Here is a 20362-nt window from a genome sequence, read left to right as displayed (position 1 = left end):
AAGCCACTTGGTTTGGGATTTTAAAAAAATTGAACTTTGCGAATAGAACCCGGTTTTCGATATGCAACAGAAAAAAGTTAAAGTTTTTGTTTTCCTTTTACTAAAAAGCATACTTGTTCTTTGTCTGTCTTCAATGACATGGTGCTGTCACTCTGAAGATATATCTGCCAAGAGTGATACATCTAACGGGGGAAAACTCCAATTGTCTCAATATTTGGTATTATTATAACATGATCACATATTTTAGCCTCATGGTACTACTGATGAAAGCTTAACCATTTGAAACGGACATACAGATGCATAGTACGTTAGAAGAAATATTTTTGGCAGTTAATATGTCATTTACAGATGCATTTCTGAAGGAGATGATTTCTGATCTCTGTTCTCCTGCATGTTCTTCTGTACCAGTATTATATTTGCTTTACTTACGTCTGTCGCTAATAGCAACAACAAACTAAGTCCATAATTCTGAAACCGGAACGTGATATTTTTAGTTAGAAACGTCACAAATATGTCTAAATATTTTTTCTAAATTATATCAGCTGTTATCGATTTTATTTAGCAGTATTTTATGTTTCAATTTATAAATAATTCATGAAAACTGGAATGTACGTGGTTGTGATGAATGGTTGTAGAATTTCATGAAACGAAACTATCAGTGCAATTTCCAAAACATAAACAATCCGGTAGTATGGTGTCACTACCAGAGATATGCTTCTCTTTGATAGGCATCATGCTTGGAAGAATATATTTCGTTTCCACTAAAGATGAGATTTTGATTATGGCTGCGATATATTTGACTCTTTGACAACCTTTTCAGGCTCTTCATGACGTTTTGAAAAACGAAAACGTGAGAAAACTAGTGGGACAGTACTTTGAATGGTGTTATGAAGAGGAGAGAAACATTCTTATACCTTATCCTAGAAAAATCGGCATCGAGCTGGAAATCGCATTTACAAATCAAAATAAAACCTACGATTTTACAGACACGGATGGTCAGACATACCGTGTTGATTTTTTAAAGAACATAGAATTTGAAGTGGGGAACATATCCAGCAAAGTCAAGGTTGTTCGATTAGATAGAATGACGGGTGAGTTTCTTTTTAGTCGTGAAATAAATCAGTATATACCCACAATTCTTATGCGTACGTATTAAGATAAAAGTGCACGTCATAGTTATAAAAAGTCTTATATTTTGTAAGCACGTATGATTTTGTTATTCTTATTTTTCCTTCCATCAATGTTTAAATGCTACAGTTCTGACAGTAGAAAATGTCACATTTAATGCATCAAACGAATGGTAGATCGTATATATCAGAGTCACTTAGAACTGTCAAAAGATATAATCAAGTATTGTTTAGATATGCCAAATATCTCGAACATTTTGCAAACTTATATCTTTACTATACATGCTGAATGTAAAGAGAAGTTTCCAAACTTACGATACATTTCTATTTTCTCTTCTGTGGAGTGGGCATCCATAATGCATTTATATTACGCCCCGTGTTAAACAGTCTCTGTTTCATTGGGTTTTCCATATATAAAACACATTCAACTTTGCTTGTGTGGAGTGGGCATCCATAATGCATTTATATTACGCCCTGTGTTAAGCAGTCTCTGTTTCATTGGGTTTTCCATATATAAAACACATTCAACTTTGCTTCTGAATAATGCGTTGAAAATGATATTATCAAGTTTATTCACATTAAAATAGCACAATGTTACCAAAATATTATATTCTTTTCTTTGATTTTGTGAAAGAATAATTTTAATTTTGGGTACACATCATAACTAATTGCACAAAGCTACCTTTTATTGAATGCAAGAGTCCTAGACTGTTTTGTACAGCCATAGACCATAGGCTATATTAGTATGTCCTTAGTTTAAAACTGAACCAACATAACTGGTATCTTTATGTACGTGATACAACTGTGGCCGAAGGCAGCTGTTCTAAAACAAAACATTCAAAAGAACAAACATGTTAATTTCCTATTTCCAACATAAACAAAATACATGTTCCATTATTTCATAAAAGATGTAGATTTACGTATTACTGTCAATAATGATTACATTAAAATAAGCAACAATAGCTTTCAAAGTGACAGGATTAATTCACTGCAATACTAATTAGAAAGGAAGTAAGCATTTAACAGTGACTAATACATAACATATTATTACGCGTAAACATTTTAAGTTTAGTTTACAATACTTTGATTAATACAGTGATATATTGTACGGTGAACAAGGCTCAATTTAAACAGTTAATCTTGTATAAGGTAACTGTAACAGTCAGCCATAGGAATAAAATAAAAAAATATCTAATTCTAAAATGATTAATGCGTTTCAAAGAATTGGAGAAAGACTAGAACTTGCTATTTAAAAAAAATATATGTATATGTGTTAATCTTTCGTCTATTTTGGTTTGTTAATTTCTCTAGCATAAAGTATTTTCTGGATATTTTATACCGTTTCAAATGACTAGAGAAGGATAATGTATGACACATCTTTGATCCTAAATGCACAGTTTTCTATTGTACAAAAATATTGGCATAAAGGAAAATACAGTAGCGATGAATTAAGAAAATACGTAACTGAAACGTCTACCCAGATAGTGTAGAGGCAGTGGAGAAAGATATCCTCACAAAAGAGATTGTGCAAGTCAAAAAGATGACCAGTTGCACTCAGATTTAGAAAACATGCAAGCATATGAAAAATGAAAAAATGCAATTAATGCAAATGCATTTGAATGCATTTGTATGAGATGGATATTACATAAAAATACACTTTCGCTGAAAAAGTGAACACTGAAAAAAAATCATTCACATGTTGCCTTTATATAAATATTTACAGAGATTATTTTTAACGAATGAATTGAGCTTTACACCAAAGTTTGAAGATTTTCTGTAAATGTTTTCCTATTATACTTTTTTTTAGCAAAAAATGTAAAATCAAAGAAGAAACACAAAAACTATTACGCAGTAGAGAGGTTTATTAAGACTGAAATGTAGAAGTGTTAAACTAAACAATGAATATAAAAACGCACCATCAGAGTTCGATAGACAATACTCCTGTTTAAGCACGACAGGAAGAAAAGAGATCAGATATATAAAACTGCTATTCAAGATAGGTTAAACAGCTAAAATTTCACGATTCAAAATAACAAACTGCTACCTTCCGAATTTGAAAGAGGAAATATTTAAAAATTAGGGAAATACTTTTAGGAAGCACACTCAATGAAAATTCTGAAGAGGCTAAGGGCTTGTCTCCCGAACAAGAGTTGTCTTTGCATGACAAAGATGATGACGTGTGCAAAGCTAAAACAATATTTTCGGGACCAAAATAATAAATGGAAGAAAGTATATACTTTCCAAATGGAAATTATATGATGCACCGTTTAACAGTCGTTAACCGATGGAAAAATTATCTCGTTAAAATAAAAGAAGAGCATATAATACACAAATAGGAGTATGGAGTACATAATACAGTTACCATGAATATTTTTTCTTTTTCTTCAAGATAATGAGTTTATAGGATGTACCGTGTGGAAAATACAGTGCAATATACGATGAAGAGGTTAAAATATATCAAATATGTGAATTTACCTTGATCAGTGAAGCAAAGAAATAAGAAAGTACATCCATTAACTAACATAACATCTGAAGTTGATTCCAACTACTGTATAAAAAGTCTGTGAAACAGAATAAAATTTAACATATATGTTGCAATATGAAATGTTGAATAAGGTTAACGGTAAAGAAAATAGTATACATGGTTGATATAAGCATGAGGTCATTTAAACTTCTATCAAAATGCATTCAAATATTGTTAATCAGTTGCACAATAAATTATGCTTTCATTTTACTAAAAATGTCTACCATGTATGATTTTAAAACAACCATTAAACCTTATGTTACCAATATTTACCACAAAATTATCCCAAAATAGTTAATATAATAAGATATTTAGTACTAGAATCCTAATTACTCTCCACACTGTGTAGCTTGAATAAACATGATTTTTATCATTTCACATTAAAATTTAACTAGAAAAATAAATGGTAGTCAGCATTAGTTTCCACTGGCCCAAATGCAAATCATGATTCATGGAAGAAGTTCAGTCGTATTAGAGACAATGTCTGCCAGAGATGCATCCAACTGCATGATGTCGTCAATGCAAATGCAAACGAACCCTACCCCCACCCAAAAAGACAAATGGTAGAGACAATCGATGTACTGAGTGTACAAAAATAAGACTTCTATATTGTTACGGAGGAGAAAATGAACAAAAGTGAGAGACTAATGAGCTAAGATTCATATGTCAATGTGGTAAAACAGTAATTTGATGCCCATTTTACCTGTATAACAATAGTTAATCTAACAATCATTTCAAAATAATGGATGTTAGGTAGATATATAAAGATAATACTGCTTTTCCCGTTCCTAGATAAATTACAGTCCCCGGCAATAAACTAATAGCTTCTAGTTCTAAATAAATCCATATTACTATGCTGCCTATTTTTACATTTCAAACGCATTTAGGTGACTGTTATTGGAAAATGTTTACGTGGAGACATTGCACACTATCAAACAATGTGTATAAAGCGGCGCTCTGCATAACAGTTTGTGTACTAAGGAAAGTCCTTGATATCTAGCAATACACCAGGAGTCCCAATCTCATGTAATAACAAAGCAGGCGTAATACTAAGGCCGTTGAAGAGAACATGATGATAATATTAATACTAACATGAATAATATAGCTCGAGAAATTGTTACTGTACATCACTTTTTGACTTAACAGGTGATTTGGAGCCACTACCTGCTAACTGGGATCAAAACGATACCAGCAACCTGAAGGTTGTTACATTACAAACCACTGACAAGGAATATTTGGATGTTCAAGCCAACTTCATGCGTACAATCGGCAGTTACATGCTGAAGCAGATACACGCGGTATGAGTATTTCTCAAAATTTTACGATTCGTGTTCTTGTGCTTAACATTTTCTTTTATTAATGCGAGATTAGCCCGCAATACTATCGACTTTTCTAAAACACTACTTCATGTTGGTAATGAATTTGAGTCAGTGTATTCACTCGAGGATCATTCTCCTTTATATTGCATATGTGATCTCAAATGTCAAGGACACTGTATCATCATGTAGCGCGCTAGTTATACATCACACTATAGAGTAACATAGTCATTTGAGAAACTGCAAGTTTAATATTTTCATTTAAGAAACTGCAAGCATAAACAGTTTCTTGTCATATGTACCAGTGACCATTGAGAACGAGATCGTAAAATCTGTTTTCACACTCACTAATTGTGCATTGTATTATCTAATATTAGTGGAATACAAACTGCTAAAGATGCTGTAACTTCATGTGTGATAGATTTGAAAGTCCATCAACATCACAAATGCAAATGTAACACAAACACACCCCTACCACCGGAGGAAGAAATAGGTAGTCACATTGAACTCTTAAAGTTATGGCCGTTGTAAAAAAAAATGCCTAAGATCATACTTCACAGAACACGGACCTTTTATTATACCATTCAATGTTATCGAGAAACACCGGCTGCTAAACATCGCACAACGTCAGGTAATTACGAGATTTAGAGTTAAACAGCCTTCATTAAACAAGGTCTGATGTCTGTCTGGCATTAGACAGCTCTTTTAGCTTACAGACTCCTTATTGGTCAGCTTGATTGTCAGAGCTAAAGAACAGTATGCATTTAATCAATTTAGTTCATGTAACATATTACATCTTTGAAATTCTAACGAGGGTGGTCTGACAGTTTGCAATAAATCTGCTCTTAATTGGTTACGCTCTCCAACGTGGTAGGGTTGTTGTGGGTGTGGGGGCTATGTGTGCGTGATCGAGATAAGGTGGGCACGTCTGTGTACTAATATAGCAAATACAAGTTGATAAACAAGCACTATATTCAGTAGCAAATTTCAGTCGTAAATTAGTACTTTCTTCAGTCGTAAATTAAAGTCGTAAATTAGCACTATCTTCAATTGTATATTATCGGTCGTAACGTAGTACTATTTTCAGTCCTAAAGTAGCAATATTTTCAGTCGTAAATTAGCAGATGTTGTTCAATTATTATAATGATGCTTTCATACACACTTTTCAAGTGATGGAATTTATGTACCTCTAATCATTGTGAAAGTCTATCGCCTCATGTGAAGGAAGTATGAGACAAATTAATCATGGACATGCTCTGTCTACGATCAAGATTGTATTCGTCTGTCCACACAAAAAGATCCGAATGAACAAAGAAAAATAAAATAAAATAGTATTTGTATATTATTCACTATACATTAGCTATTCTGGTTTTACTTATAGTGGTAAATTAATAGTATTTTCCTTAAAATGAATATAAGTTTCCTTCTTTTAGTTCTTGATAAATTCCAGAAGAAGCATGTGTTTCCTATCTAGCTGTATAGTTGATATCCTATGCTAGATGAATTTGGACGCAAATACTTTGCGTTTCTCAAATAAATACTCAGCGCTAATGAATGTGGTTACAAAAAATCGGTAGAATATTCCTTTCTCTCTTTCTGTTGCAAATATGTGACGTGGTTATTTGATAGGAGCTCGTGTCAATGAAAAGTTAAAACAAAGATCATTAGTTAAATCACCAGCGAAATAGTTTAGCAATGTACAGTGGCGGATCATGAATCATAGTTTCGAGAGTTTGTTAACAGCTATATGGATATTATGTGAGACATCGCCGGCTGAGGGGCCACAGTGGCGAAGACCCCCGAAGTTCCTACATTTTTAAGTGATTCCTGGGCATAATTTCAACGACACAACTGTAGATAAAATGTACTCCCGGAAACGTTTGGGCTTTTTCTAGTTCATTATTTTGTGGGAGTGTAGTGTGGCGATAGTAGAACGTCCCCGATCCGCCCCTGAAATATTGCAGGAAAATGTTTTCTCTTTCAGTTGCATTATTGTATCCGGGTCGAAAAGAAGTCCACTCGCAATAAAATCAGCCAACATTTAAAACAAAAAAATCAATGGAAATTATGGATTTATTTTTCGAATTAAAAATTAATTGGCAGGTACCCGATTTTACAAAATAGGAAAAATTTAATAATTTTAGACATTCTGGTACAAAATCTGTATATTATTTTTATTTGACCTTTACTAATTACAATCACAAAGTTCCTTTTTCTTGCACTAAATTATGACAAGTCAGTTGTTTAGGTTATCCTGGGGTCCAGTTTTTAAAATCATGAGTGACTAAAAACTGCTTAAATTTTTTTATGTCTACATCAAACAAGTTGTACCTACATTAACCAATAAATTCACCCTAAGAGTCTGCGAATGGGGTTGTGTATATTTTGTGTGTCCGGTGTTATAATCACAACAACGATGAGACAGGGGTTGTGTATATTTTGTGTGTCTGGTCTATAATCACATTTTGTTTGCATTATAAGTTTTCAGAATCAACAGTAGTTTTCCTTTAAACCATCTGTCAAATCATATTTATCTTCCATTTAACAATTTTGAAGATATCCATTTGCAAGGCGACAGCGATAAAGTGACAATGGTTTAAAACTCAACCGTGCAGACACGTTTCCAATATAAAGGTCCTCCCAAAATATTACGTTATTTGTCCCCCAGTTACCATATTCACTCAATCAGCTATCTTTATTTTTCAAATACGGCATGTACGATACCACGGTGCATAGCCTGGTTCAGTAGTACATAAAATAATTAGATATGATTAAAAGCTGTTTCATTAGGCAGCCTTTCTTCATATACACAAGCTTTTGCACACTCATTCAAATTATTTTTAATATCTAATGATTCGAGTCTTTCATCCACATCTTGTGTAACTATAGATATTTTATTGAAAGTCAACGCTGGATTATATAAAGAAACAAACCCTGTAATATTCCTAAATGTTCAGAAACATATCCACGAACCCAGACGTTTCAAGTAATTACAGTTATCTTCTAAGCAATATATATATATATATATATATATATATATATATATATATATATATATATATATATATATATATATATATATATATATATTAAAGACGTGAAATGGACAACAGTGTATGTAACTAGTATAATGATATGTTCTCCCTCTTCTAGTGTCTCTGTCTCTTCCGCCCTTTGTTTCTCTCAGTAACTTATATTCGTCCATAGTTTTTCTATTTTCTTGGAATAATAAATGACTTTCAATATATGACATTCTGACCTAGTATTTGACATTTAGTTTAATTCCTGTAAAACTATTTTCATCTTGGGGTCAGTTTCGAAGTTTGGGATTTAGGTGAGTCAGAGAACTCGTGTAAACTTAGTGGCAATAAAATATGCTCTAAACAAACCAGTTGTTCGCTTCCAGGATATACCGCTAACGGCACATTAGTTTATTTTATTTGTGTTTGTCTATTTTGTCCTGTAATCGATACGCAAGGGCTCATATTCAAGCTCATTACTTTGTTCAGATCAAGAGTATCCATAATAGAACGATGTTCCAACAATATGCACTGAAACGCAGATTCATACAACATCAGAATCCTACGCTTCAATCCGTGGAGATGATATTATGGCATGGAACGGCGTTGGATAACGTGGATAGCATCAATCTCAATGGTTTTAACAGGAGTTTCGCTGGCCAAACTTTTGGTAAGAAAATTAACAGTGTCCTGTTTCCGAATCGATTTCCAAATTAGAATATATATATATATATATATATATATATATATATATATATATATATATATATATATATATATATATATATATATATATGAAATGTTTAATGAGAACGTGATAGTAAATTTTCAATGTTATCAAATAGTATAATAAATAGTACAATCACTGAATAATGAACAATACTGTGTAGAATAACACATAGATCACGTGGATTATTAATTTGGCAATTTGCGGAGCAGCATCCTTCCCCTTATTTTATTATGTTAAACATTTACTATAGTAATGTTGAAATAATTGCCTGCTTTCAAAGTATATATCTTTCCAAATACGACTGCTTATCTTTATCACTGCCTCTGTATTGTGTCTTATTTTGATACCGTACGTAATACAGCTTTACGTAACACAGCTTTACAAATCTTGTAAAATCCAGTTGACAATGTTTCTTGTCGAAATTGAGGTAAAAGCTTTTTGATCATATCTTCCGATTGGATGATTCCTTACTCGTTTTCATATTTTATCAATATCTGAAAAACGTTATACTGATTGATAGAAATATTTGTTTTTACATTAATGTCAGAGAGGAAAGAACGCGCGCGCGAGTGTGTTTATTTTAAAGTAGCTTTAAAACTTTTAGACGTATCAAAACTATATCTGCAGCGTGGCAGTTTATAGTTATGTTTAGACATGTAGCATCATATCCCACCCAGTGAAATTATCATAAAACCCATCCATTCAGTCATAACACTAACCTTTTAATGCTGAGCACCAAGAGATTGGCTTATAGTACCATTTTTGTAAGTCCCTGATATGACTCGGCCGGGTTTCTAACCAGCGACTGCGGGCCACCGATACGGATGCTCTTATCACATAGGCCACCGGATAGGTAAGAAAACTAAGGCAAAATTCTATATCATACCAGGCACCAGTTGTTACCAAGTTTTTTAGTAACGAGTCGCGCTGAGAACCTGGTAATTTGCCCACGATCTTGTGCTTAATTTAGAACATTTCTATATAAATCTATATTAACTTGCATCTATTTTAAGAGTTCTACTTAAAAGTGTGGGACACGATTGAGTATCCAGTGAACAATATGCCTTATTTTTACATTAGTTTATATTTTGTTTTCACAGGTGGTAAAGTTTGGTATGGGAAGGGTGTTTACTTTTCAACACAATCGGAGTATGGATGTGATGATAACTACACCAAGAGGGATACAAACGGGCATAAATACATTTACCAGTGTAAAGTTCTTTCTGGAAACTCCACCGTAGTGGCACAGGGTTACGCGGAGAGATATCCTCCCACTGACCCCACAACAGGGATGACGTTTGACTCCACATCGAGTCCGAACAAGGATGAATATGTCATTTACAGTGATACACAGGCATATCCTGAATATCTTATTGAATTTGAATAACTTGATACAGAAATATGTTGCTGCCCAGGTTAGAATAGTCTCCATTACATAGATCCCCGACTCTTTATTGCAGCGTTTAGTCCGTCTTACTAGAGATACTTAGACATGGTTACGTTTACATGGACTAAAATTTAAATTCAGATGTATCTGTACAGAAGGTCAACAACAGTTTGCGTAATTTTTAACAATGGCAAAGTCATAGTTTTGTGAACTGCCTTTCATGGCAATTAAATGGATTTTGCACATTTATGTAAAATTCTATTATTGTCACAATTGTGTTTACTTTCGTTACTTTTAATCTGTTAGCATATGTCATTGCCAACTTGATAACGTTTCTTTCTTTACGTTTAACATAAGATCTAAACACCTTTTGGCATAAAAACAACACAACACAATATATATATATATATATATATATATATATATATATATATATATATATATATATATATATATATATATATATATATATATCGAATAATATTTCTCATTTCAACGGTTCCTATGTATATCGTCTTGGTAATGATCCTTAAACCAGTATAAAAATACACTTAGTTTGAAAGCTGATGGCATAATTAATGGATAAAGATATTCAACGAAAATGCGTAATTACAATTTGGTATTGATAAATGTGAAAAAATTAAAATTACACTTCATGCAAGAGCCAGAGGAAGATTCGTCTAACCATTGTTTTTCTGAACATTTTGTTTTATTAGTAATGCGTTGCTACATGTGTTACAAAATGACGTACAAAGATAGTTTACTATTCTCTAAGGATTTTGATTATTTTATTGATCTAGGTATTGATTTTTATAAATGTTTAGTAAGTGTGAATACAATCATAGGTCTCGATCTATTTATTAATTTCAAACGTTCGTGAGAGTATACTTTAACACATGTTTCATGAAGTGAAACTAAACTTTGAAAACAGGGTTTGAGTATTTGTCAGGGTTTTTTTTAGTGAGAGTGATGATTAGTACTAATATTTACCTTTTCTTTAACTTTTATTACTTTTTGTACACAATTTACTTTAGTATGAGATTTTCGTAAATTCTACCGGTTTCAAAGGACATTCTATATGTTGTGAGAACATCCACTGAGAGATAAACTGAGAAATGTGTCTATTGGATAAATCCTCATTTGAACTTTCTGTTCTATCTCATTGTTAATAAATCAATTTTGTTTCTACTGTTCTTTGCTACAGCGCTAATTTTAAACTTACACTGTTGTACTCTCCGGTTTTATCATATGTCTTGTAAACCAACATTTGGCTGGTTCATGAAGAAAACAATATTTCTCTGTTTCAAGAGTGCCATATATATAATAAAATATCATTAGGCACAATACTGCATATTCATTAGTTATATAGGTCGTGAGAAACGATAAGTACGAATTGTTTATCAAGGTTATTCACAAGTTTTCTTATATAATATATGTTCCTGACTAACATCCATCCTATTTTGTATTTTACACAAATTTTATAATTGATGCACCATTGATGTAATTTTCATAAACGTCTTGTGATTGTCATTAATACATTCCTCTCTAGTCTAACTAAATTGCGATAGGGATATTATGTTTGCTGTGCTTTCTCTTTTTACAGAACCTGTGATACTTCCAGGCGAAACGACCGGGCCCTTATGGTTTATCTCTAATAATGTTCTACTTTGACAAACATTTTATATATTCTTGATAAAAATCTTGCAAATACTTACAGGATGATGTTAGGATACTTGTGAACCATTCTGAATATCAATCATAATTGATTAACATAGGTTTTCTGCTGCACATAAGTTGCATGAGATCAACAATCAAGTGTAAAATTTAAAAAAAAATTATTCATGATACCCTTGTAATTAACTTGTATGAGATTATTTTTGACTGTTCTGTTCTGATTTATATAGTTCTGATACATGTTGGCGTCGGATTGTCATTTGTGATTCATTCATAGATCCATGTCCACTGTAATAGATTAAAAAAATCTGAATATACTATAGTTGTCCCTAGGTGGAAATATACGGATAATCGACATTTTACTTAATATAGTTAAGCGGCACAGATACGCGAAAGATTATGTAGAGTTTATTATTCTAAGTTTAGATTAAGCAATAAATTTTGTATATACCAAGCATAAAATTATTTTGTTGTCTTGCATAAATGCCTGACATATTCATCGTACGATACACAAAAAATTATTATAACTCGTGTCTAAGCCACTCGTTAAACTATTACGTTTGTTTTTGCTGCCACACAGTGAAATATATCCGGTAAATATATCAAGTATTAAAGTAAGAAAAGAATGAACGAATATATATATATATATATATATATATATATATATATATATATATATATATATATATATATATATATATATATATATATATATATATATGTGTGTGTGTGTGTGTGTGTGTGTGTATATATATATATGTGTGTGTGTGTGTGTGTGTGTGTGTTGTTATTCCATATGCATAGCTAATATCCGCGGTAACTATAACATTTGTTCAAAAGCTATCATAAAATTTAATCCTCTGTCAATACACAGATGATAAGTTTTTGCACAAACTATGAATCATAAGGTTCGCCACGGAGTAACTGATATAGGTTTACCACAAGTTAATTATGCTTTTTTTGCTTGCTTAGCGGGGATTTTGCGAGAGGTTAAAAACAAATTTATGGAACAACTACACCTCCATTCCCCTAAAAAAATTAAATAAATGCTAAGCCGATTTAACAATGCCAGCAAGTACCTATGTCTTTGGTTACTTTTAATGAGACAGGGAGAACATTTATGTTTATGTCATGAAGAGGAACGGGTTACGATACCGATGCTCAACCAGCTGAGTTACCTAGAATCCCGATACTTAATGTAATACTTGTTTCATGCATTCATAGTTTGAATAAGACCAGTATGGTAATGTTTATGAAAATCAATACTAGCTTACAAAGTAACTTCATTAATGCCACAATGATCCAAGTGTGTGCATGACTCTTAAATAATTGCTCACAGCTAGACCAACGCTGGTTATGACACGCAAAGCCTTTCTCGGGCTCCACAATAACTTAAAATAATTGATTAAGTCTACAATATATTTTTTTTCTTAAATTCACCGAATTCTGTCTGCAGGAAACATTCCGTCCTAATGATATACTGTGATACACAATTGACCTCTGTTTCATAAACATTCCGTCCTAATGATATATCGTAATACACAATTGACCTATGTTTCATAAACATTCTCGTGTTTTTTTACGAACTTATGTTCCTTTATGTATTTTCTGTTTGGAAATAGTCTACTTATGTTCATTTTTAAATGTATATTAAGACATAATTTACTTCTCAGAGTTTACTTGCATTACAAGAGAAACATATTATATGTATTACATCCAGGTAAAAGATGGACATGTATGCATTACACCGCAGGAATAGAAAAACATTGTATGCATTGCATTGCGGTAAAAGAAATACATTGTATGTATTACATCGTGGTAAAAGAGGAACATGTATGCATAAAATCTCGGTAAAGGAGCGATATATATGCATTACCTCGCGGTAACAGAGGGCAATATAAGCATTAATTACAACGCTTTAAAAGAGGGACATGTATGTATTTATTGCATTGTGGTTAAAGAAGGATATGCTATATGCATAAGGCTAATCATACTGAGGCGGAATTGTGAAGTTTGATTGTATGATGTGGTCAAGAAATCTATGGAACCATTGTTTTACAAGTTTATGTTATATATGATGTTGACAAATAATAGCCGCTACTTATCAAGTCTATTATCAGTATTGCAAATTTGCCAATCGTGTCCTTTGTCTTAATCAAGTTTTCTTGTACTTTTATCATTTTGCAAACCATCCGCATGTACCATTTTGAATAAACTGATACATTTTTATTATTTTTCAATTTATTTTTCAGTTTATAACTAATTCTTTTGGGACCTAAAATATTGTACAATTCAGATTATCCCACACTGTTCTGACTAATTATTCGATGGCAAGGAGGGGTGCAAAACAATTGTGAAACAGATGCTATTATTGAAAATAGTCATATCACCTATGAATGCACCCTCTTTTAATATTTGTTACCTTTCTGAAACATGTCCTGTCATCCATAGTTTTCTATTCATAAGGTTTATGTTACAAGGACATGATTTCTCCGATACAAGCAAAATATGGCTTTATAAACCATTTGGGAGAAGTTTGAAAGAAGAAAGAAGTTTGGTTACCACAACAAAAGAAATATTCTGATGACGAAAATCCCGATATAACTGATTATGAGAATAAAATCACAAAAGATCTTGGCAGAAAAATAATCGGTAAATTCACCCAAGGAGGATCATTTCAACATAAACGACAGTGTACAAGATTGATTACAGATGATGCTGAACTAGATTTTATAATTGCTGATACAACGAATACAAATACGTTTATAAGTCGAAGTAATGTTAACTTATCGGACGGAACTAAATTAGGTACAATTGTGAGTTATATTAATAGTGAGTCACGGCAGTTTACTCATTTAAGATCTTCTGATCTCTATCACACGTAACTATAATAATGTTATCGCTGCAGTTCATTTAATTGTTCCTGCGTCAACAAAATATTTTCATTGCTGTATTCGTCAATAGTTCTGTTAACACTAAATTGTTCTGTATTGGCTGTGAGTGGTGTCATTATTGTTCTGATGGCGTTTTAAGTACCTCTTTGTCCTGTAAAAAAAAAGAACTCTCATAAGTTGGTACATTATATAATACCTCTTGATTAAGTGTCCGGATTGGTTCAGTAAGTTTGAAATGTATTCTTGGTAATAACGGATTATGAAACCGTAGATAAACCGGATTGATCGGTTATTGTACAATAAAATATCCAGGAGGTTCTTGCGGTGTAAATGTATATAAAATAGATCCTTGTTGCGCCTGACTAGATTTCGCAAGATCTATTTGATAGCTGCCATCATTTGCATCACATACAAGATTGAATGCGATTGTTCAAGTCATATTTACAATTCCTTGTGAAATATGTCTACCGCTACCGTACGGATAATTATTGCGTTTGAGAATATTTGCTGATGGGGCTATTTCTTCCCATGACTCGACGATTATAAGAAAGTTTTCATCGATATTTTTTTATTTCCTCTTTCTTAAATTTTGGTACAACGAATGTAAAATTGTATGGTACTTTATACTCTTCTTCTGTTATTTTATAATGATTGATAAATGGTTTTCTAGGGCGGGGTTAAGAAACAACGCGTTCAAATGCTGTTTTAATGAAAGTGTTATTAACATAATCATAATCTGATTCTACCTGATTTAGATGTAGTATTGTTTAAATGATCTGTTGTTTTATATCATCATTATAGTACGGTGATAACGAAGAAAATAAGTTTCGTATTTTGTTGATTGATTGATTGATCTCAGACTTAATGGGATCGGAATACATGTTATAAACTTCCAAATATCATAACTCATCACGAAAAGCATAAATATTATATACACCGTCTGTTCCATTCCACGGAAAAATATTTTGATATTTGGAGTTGTTATATATATATATATATATATATATATATATATATATATATATATATATATATATATATATATATATATATATATATATATATTTGCATTTGTAAGAAATTCATTTAACTTTGGTTCTAGTGGACCTTGATAAACAGGCGCTACGTCAGGTCACCCTAACACACTTCTGACCGATGATTGGTAAATATCAACGACGTAATCTGGCGAATTTATTTCCAAAAGTTGGTTCGTGAACGGTGATAGCTATTTTCGATGAAACTCCCGATTGGCAAGTTGTCGGCGTACCCACAAGTAATTATCAAATTGAACAAATCAATGATGAATTTCAACGCAGAATCAAATCTATAACAAAAAGATAATCAACGTCCAATAGAACCAAACTTAAACGAACTTCTTAGAATTGAAAAAATATATAACAACTCCAAAATATCGAATGGAACTGATGGTGTATATAATATCAGAACATCAATAACACCACCCCAAGTAAATACAGAAAAATAAAGTGTTAATATAATTATTGACGAATACGGCAATGAAACTTTATTGTTGACGCAGGAACAATTAAATGAACTGCAGCGAGAACATATTATTATGATTACGTGTGATAGAGATCACATTATGAATTATGCACATTCTTACATTGAATTAGATCAGCTTAAAAAATATTGTCAAATTCTTCAGATTTATGGATATATTACCATAAACTAGTATGTGACATAAACATTTTTAACTGCCTCACGCGCGTGTTAATAATTGTTTTCGTTTCCTATTCCTGAGCTAATTCTGATCTAATTTTTTTCTATCACGCATGAAAGAGATACAAAGTTTTTAATTCTTTTTGCTCCATTTCTATATAATATTATTTCTTTAAATAATGATTTGTCTAAATTATTATTTTTAAAATCAAGCTAGATAATATATCACACTTCTTATAACTTTATCATTATTGTCGTTGTTATTTTTTTTATCATAATATCTTTTGAGCTCTCTGTATTTGTACCACCACTTTGCACATACAACTGCGTTTCTCCTCTAACTCCAACACGACACAGTAACCGCAGTTTTGGTCCTAAACTCCCTTTCCGTACACTTTTTAAGTGATATCCGCAGAATTCGTTTACACAAGCTTTGTCACAAGGAGTTGTGGAGCCTACAATAAGCCATTTGCATTTATTCTTTGTTGTATGTATGTATGTATATATATATATATATATATATATATATATATATATATATATATATATATATATATATATATATATATATATATATATATATATATATATATATATATATATATGAGATATCAAGTTAAATATATAATTGTCTTAATTAAAACATGGAAGAATTAACTTAGATTAAGACAAAACCTTCTAAAGATAAATTTAATCTTGACAGAATATCCCTTGACTTAATGACGCCAGCTCTGGTTGGTCAGACGAATAAAACTTTATTTCGAAAGAAAATGGCGTGTCTAGTCAAAATTGAAATTTGGAGTCATATTGTGAATGAATGTGCATTGCAGCAACTTTTTCATTTGATCTGGAATGAATAGATTTTGGTATTAATTTCGATTCTACGAAATTTCGTATTATGGACTGGATTTGTATGTGACAATTCCACACGAAAAACATAGGATTGAATCAGCTAGGGAGAAGCCTGTTAACATCTGCAAATGTGTTTCTGTTTCTGTCATTGAATGATTGAATTCATAATGTGTAAAAAAAATATGAAGTCTTTCAACTGCAATTATCAAAAAGACGCTATGGAATTTAATGCTTATTTCATTTTGAGTGCAGTAAGGAGGATGTAATTGCACTTATATTCGAAATTACAGTACAATATCGAAATGTGTAATCAAGCTTGAGAACCAATGACATGGCTCGTGTAATTCGGATTTGCAGAACTAAGAAAGTACATTTTGAGGAAATTCTGGATGTAAAACTGTAAGTATATTTTTTTGCCATTCTTATCACCAGCTAAAGAAGACAGTATATGACTTGTCACTTGCATGTTATTTGTAAGGACATTTTCTTGCATCTGTTGTATACTGTAGCTAGACTAAATCCGAAACATTGTATCAACGTAGAATGTGCCAGAGCAGGTGGTATGTGGCAGTCCACGAAACATCTGTTTTAGTTCATTTTGAAACAAATTTAAACAACCACAACGTAAAGCGCCTCTTACGCGAGTGTACAGGATTTTGTTTACAAATCAAAAGTGCTGGCGTCTGCGTCCATTGTTTGTTTGCAATAGAAAGTAGTTCCTTTATGCACGTGAATGCTATATGTGTATTGGACGACTCTGACAATGTAAAGTTAACGGGGAAAAAAATGAGCATATAATAATATGGAATACTAAATACGATCTCAGAGATGTTATTTCGGTTGATATGGTTGCATCTTATCCGGGAAGTTTTCTTGGTATGGAAGAGTGTTCTAAGTATTTTGAGCGATTTGGAAACCCCACACACGAGATGACCAGAGTATCGATAAATGGACCATTACCGGATTCTGACTTGACTTGATTCGATTGTATCGAGTCATTTAAGTTTGCTGAAAATCTTCATCCGATTTGTTATGTCTGGTTTGGTAAACATTTTTCAGAAAAAATGTGGGTACCAATAGTTTTATTACGATATATGCTTGATGTAAAAATACTATTATAATCGATTGTAAGTGAAGGAATTAAATCGTATCATCCGCAGAAAGACGTTTTGGTTACCACAAAAAAAAGATATTCTGATGATGAAAATCCTGATATAACCAATTTTGAGAATAAAATCACAAAAGATCTTGGTAGAAAAATAATCGGTAAATTCACCCAAGGAGGATCATTTCAACTTATACGAAATTGCGCAAGATTGATTATAGATGATGCTGAATTAGATTTTATAATTGCTGATACAACGAATAGAAATACGTTTACAAGTCGAAGTAATTTTAACTTATCGGACGGAACTAATTTAGGTACAATTGTGAGTTATATTGATGGTGAGTCACGGCAGTTTACTCATTTAAGATCTTCAATGCTCGTGTATGTTTCGATAAATCTATTATCGATGATAAATAGAGTTTCAAAGTTTGCTGTCAGAGTCGCTATGGATTTGTGCTATAACAGCAAGAATACAGGATTGCTAGAACAACTTCATATCGGTAATTATGCATCATGGGGTGAATGGAGAATAAAACAAGAAATAAACTCAATTATTCTGAATCCGCCGACGTCGAAATTAAGGATATTTATTACCAAAATAATCAAATATAAAAATTATCATCTGCACCATCTGTATATGATCCTGTAACTAGACATAAAACAGTTTATCTCAATGGACCTGGAGGGTATGGTAAAAAAACTCGTGTGCTCGAATTATTCTTGAACAGTTGTTCAGAAATAGTTGTATTAACACCTACACACAGACTCGCAAGAGAAATGAGAGACAGAAATATTAAATCATGCACTTATCATACATTCTTTCGATGAAGGGAGATAAATGAACTCCTGAGCGAATGAGAGAGAAATATATTCCCGGGATTATCGTTTGGGATGAAATATGCACGGTATCATTGGATATGTTACAAATATTTCTGGACTGGTTATTGACAAAAAATACTGCTGTGATAATGTGTGGCGATCATGGTCAACCACCGCCTTTTCTTGGATTGCCTCCACATAAATGGCTGAAGAATTTTGTAGATTATCCAGAATTAAGAGAGTTTAAGAAATTAATCAGACTACAACCGAATAAAATTCAATGTGAAATAATGCGTGAAATAATTTCAGAAACTCCTATTAATAATTTTTGGAATGTATGGAGACCAAATAATTTGATAGTTGCAAGTAGAAAGATAGTTTGTGATACACTTCAACAACAATTATTTATGTTACATAAGGAAAGTTTTCAAATCTACCCGTACCATTGTGTTATCGACCAGCAGAAACACGATAACAGAATATCGATGTTGATATACCAGGATCGTCAGAAAAAAAATCTTGTATTAAATGATATTGTTTTAGTTCATGTCAATGTTGTTGAGAGGGACAATACTCCATGGATGCTAGGATACGCAATGACGATTCATTCATCACAAAGATTAACCATCTCTGATGCAAATATTTGGATCGTCGATGATCGTATCGAATGGTCAAGCTTAGTATATCTCGCAGTGTCTCGAGTCAAAAGAATATATCAACGAAGGTGTTAGCGATGTTATTGATAATGATATAGTAAGAAAAAAATTGGCTAGTTATAAACAATGTGACAAAAAAATAAGAATAATCATTGTGCGAGCTGTCACACGGTAATATTATGACAGTATTCAAATAATAATCCAAGACAGCTCACCGTAGACAGAATTAATAGTAATTTTGGTCATACAAGTGAAAATGTAATGCTGACCTGTCTTGAGTGTAATCGACGTAAGGGTGCTGCCACCCTGGCGCTAGTTTACAAAAGTGAATGCGGTGGTAGTTGTGTGTCTTCAGGACTTACTTGTAATTGCTCGCGTACAAATCCACGTTGAGGAGCTGTTGAATCTAATCTGTAGATTTGCGGGTCTACCCGTAGATCTTACCACGCTGGAAATTGTATGTGTCGTAATACGACAAATAGGATCAGTCGCTCTTTTATACCACCTTCAAGTTCAATTGATTCATATAAATACCTGACAGTAGCGTTACCTAATACTGGTTGTTTTGAAAATTCATG

General features: G+C 32.3%; 1 protein-coding gene across 1 annotated transcript in view; it reads left to right on the top strand.

Annotated features, from left to right (window-relative positions):
* LOC149785195 (protein mono-ADP-ribosyltransferase PARP14-like) overlaps window positions 1-14007 on the top strand; it is a 62285-nt gene extending 48278 nt beyond the window's left edge. Inside the window, exons 20-23 of the mRNA XM_089978997.1 lie at window positions 821-1091; window positions 4798-4949; window positions 8477-8657; window positions 9818-14007. Of these exons, the coding sequence (XP_089835123.1) occupies window positions 821-1091; window positions 4798-4949; window positions 8477-8657; window positions 9818-10104 (891 nt within the window). The 3' untranslated portion in view covers window positions 10105-14007. The remainder of the gene's footprint in view (window positions 1-820; window positions 1092-4797; window positions 4950-8476; window positions 8658-9817) is intronic.
* Window positions 14008-20362: the final 6355 nt, after the last annotated feature.

Source organism: Sinohyriopsis cumingii, chromosome 13 (assembly GCF_028554795.1).
Source record: "Sinohyriopsis cumingii isolate HCF-2022 chromosome 13, ASM2855479v2, whole genome shotgun sequence".
NCBI classification, from domain to species: domain Eukaryota; kingdom Metazoa; phylum Mollusca; class Bivalvia; order Unionida; family Unionidae; genus Sinohyriopsis; species Sinohyriopsis cumingii.
The sequence above is the reverse complement of the archived record's forward strand: the minus strand, read 5'-3'. Positions and strand labels throughout refer to the sequence as shown.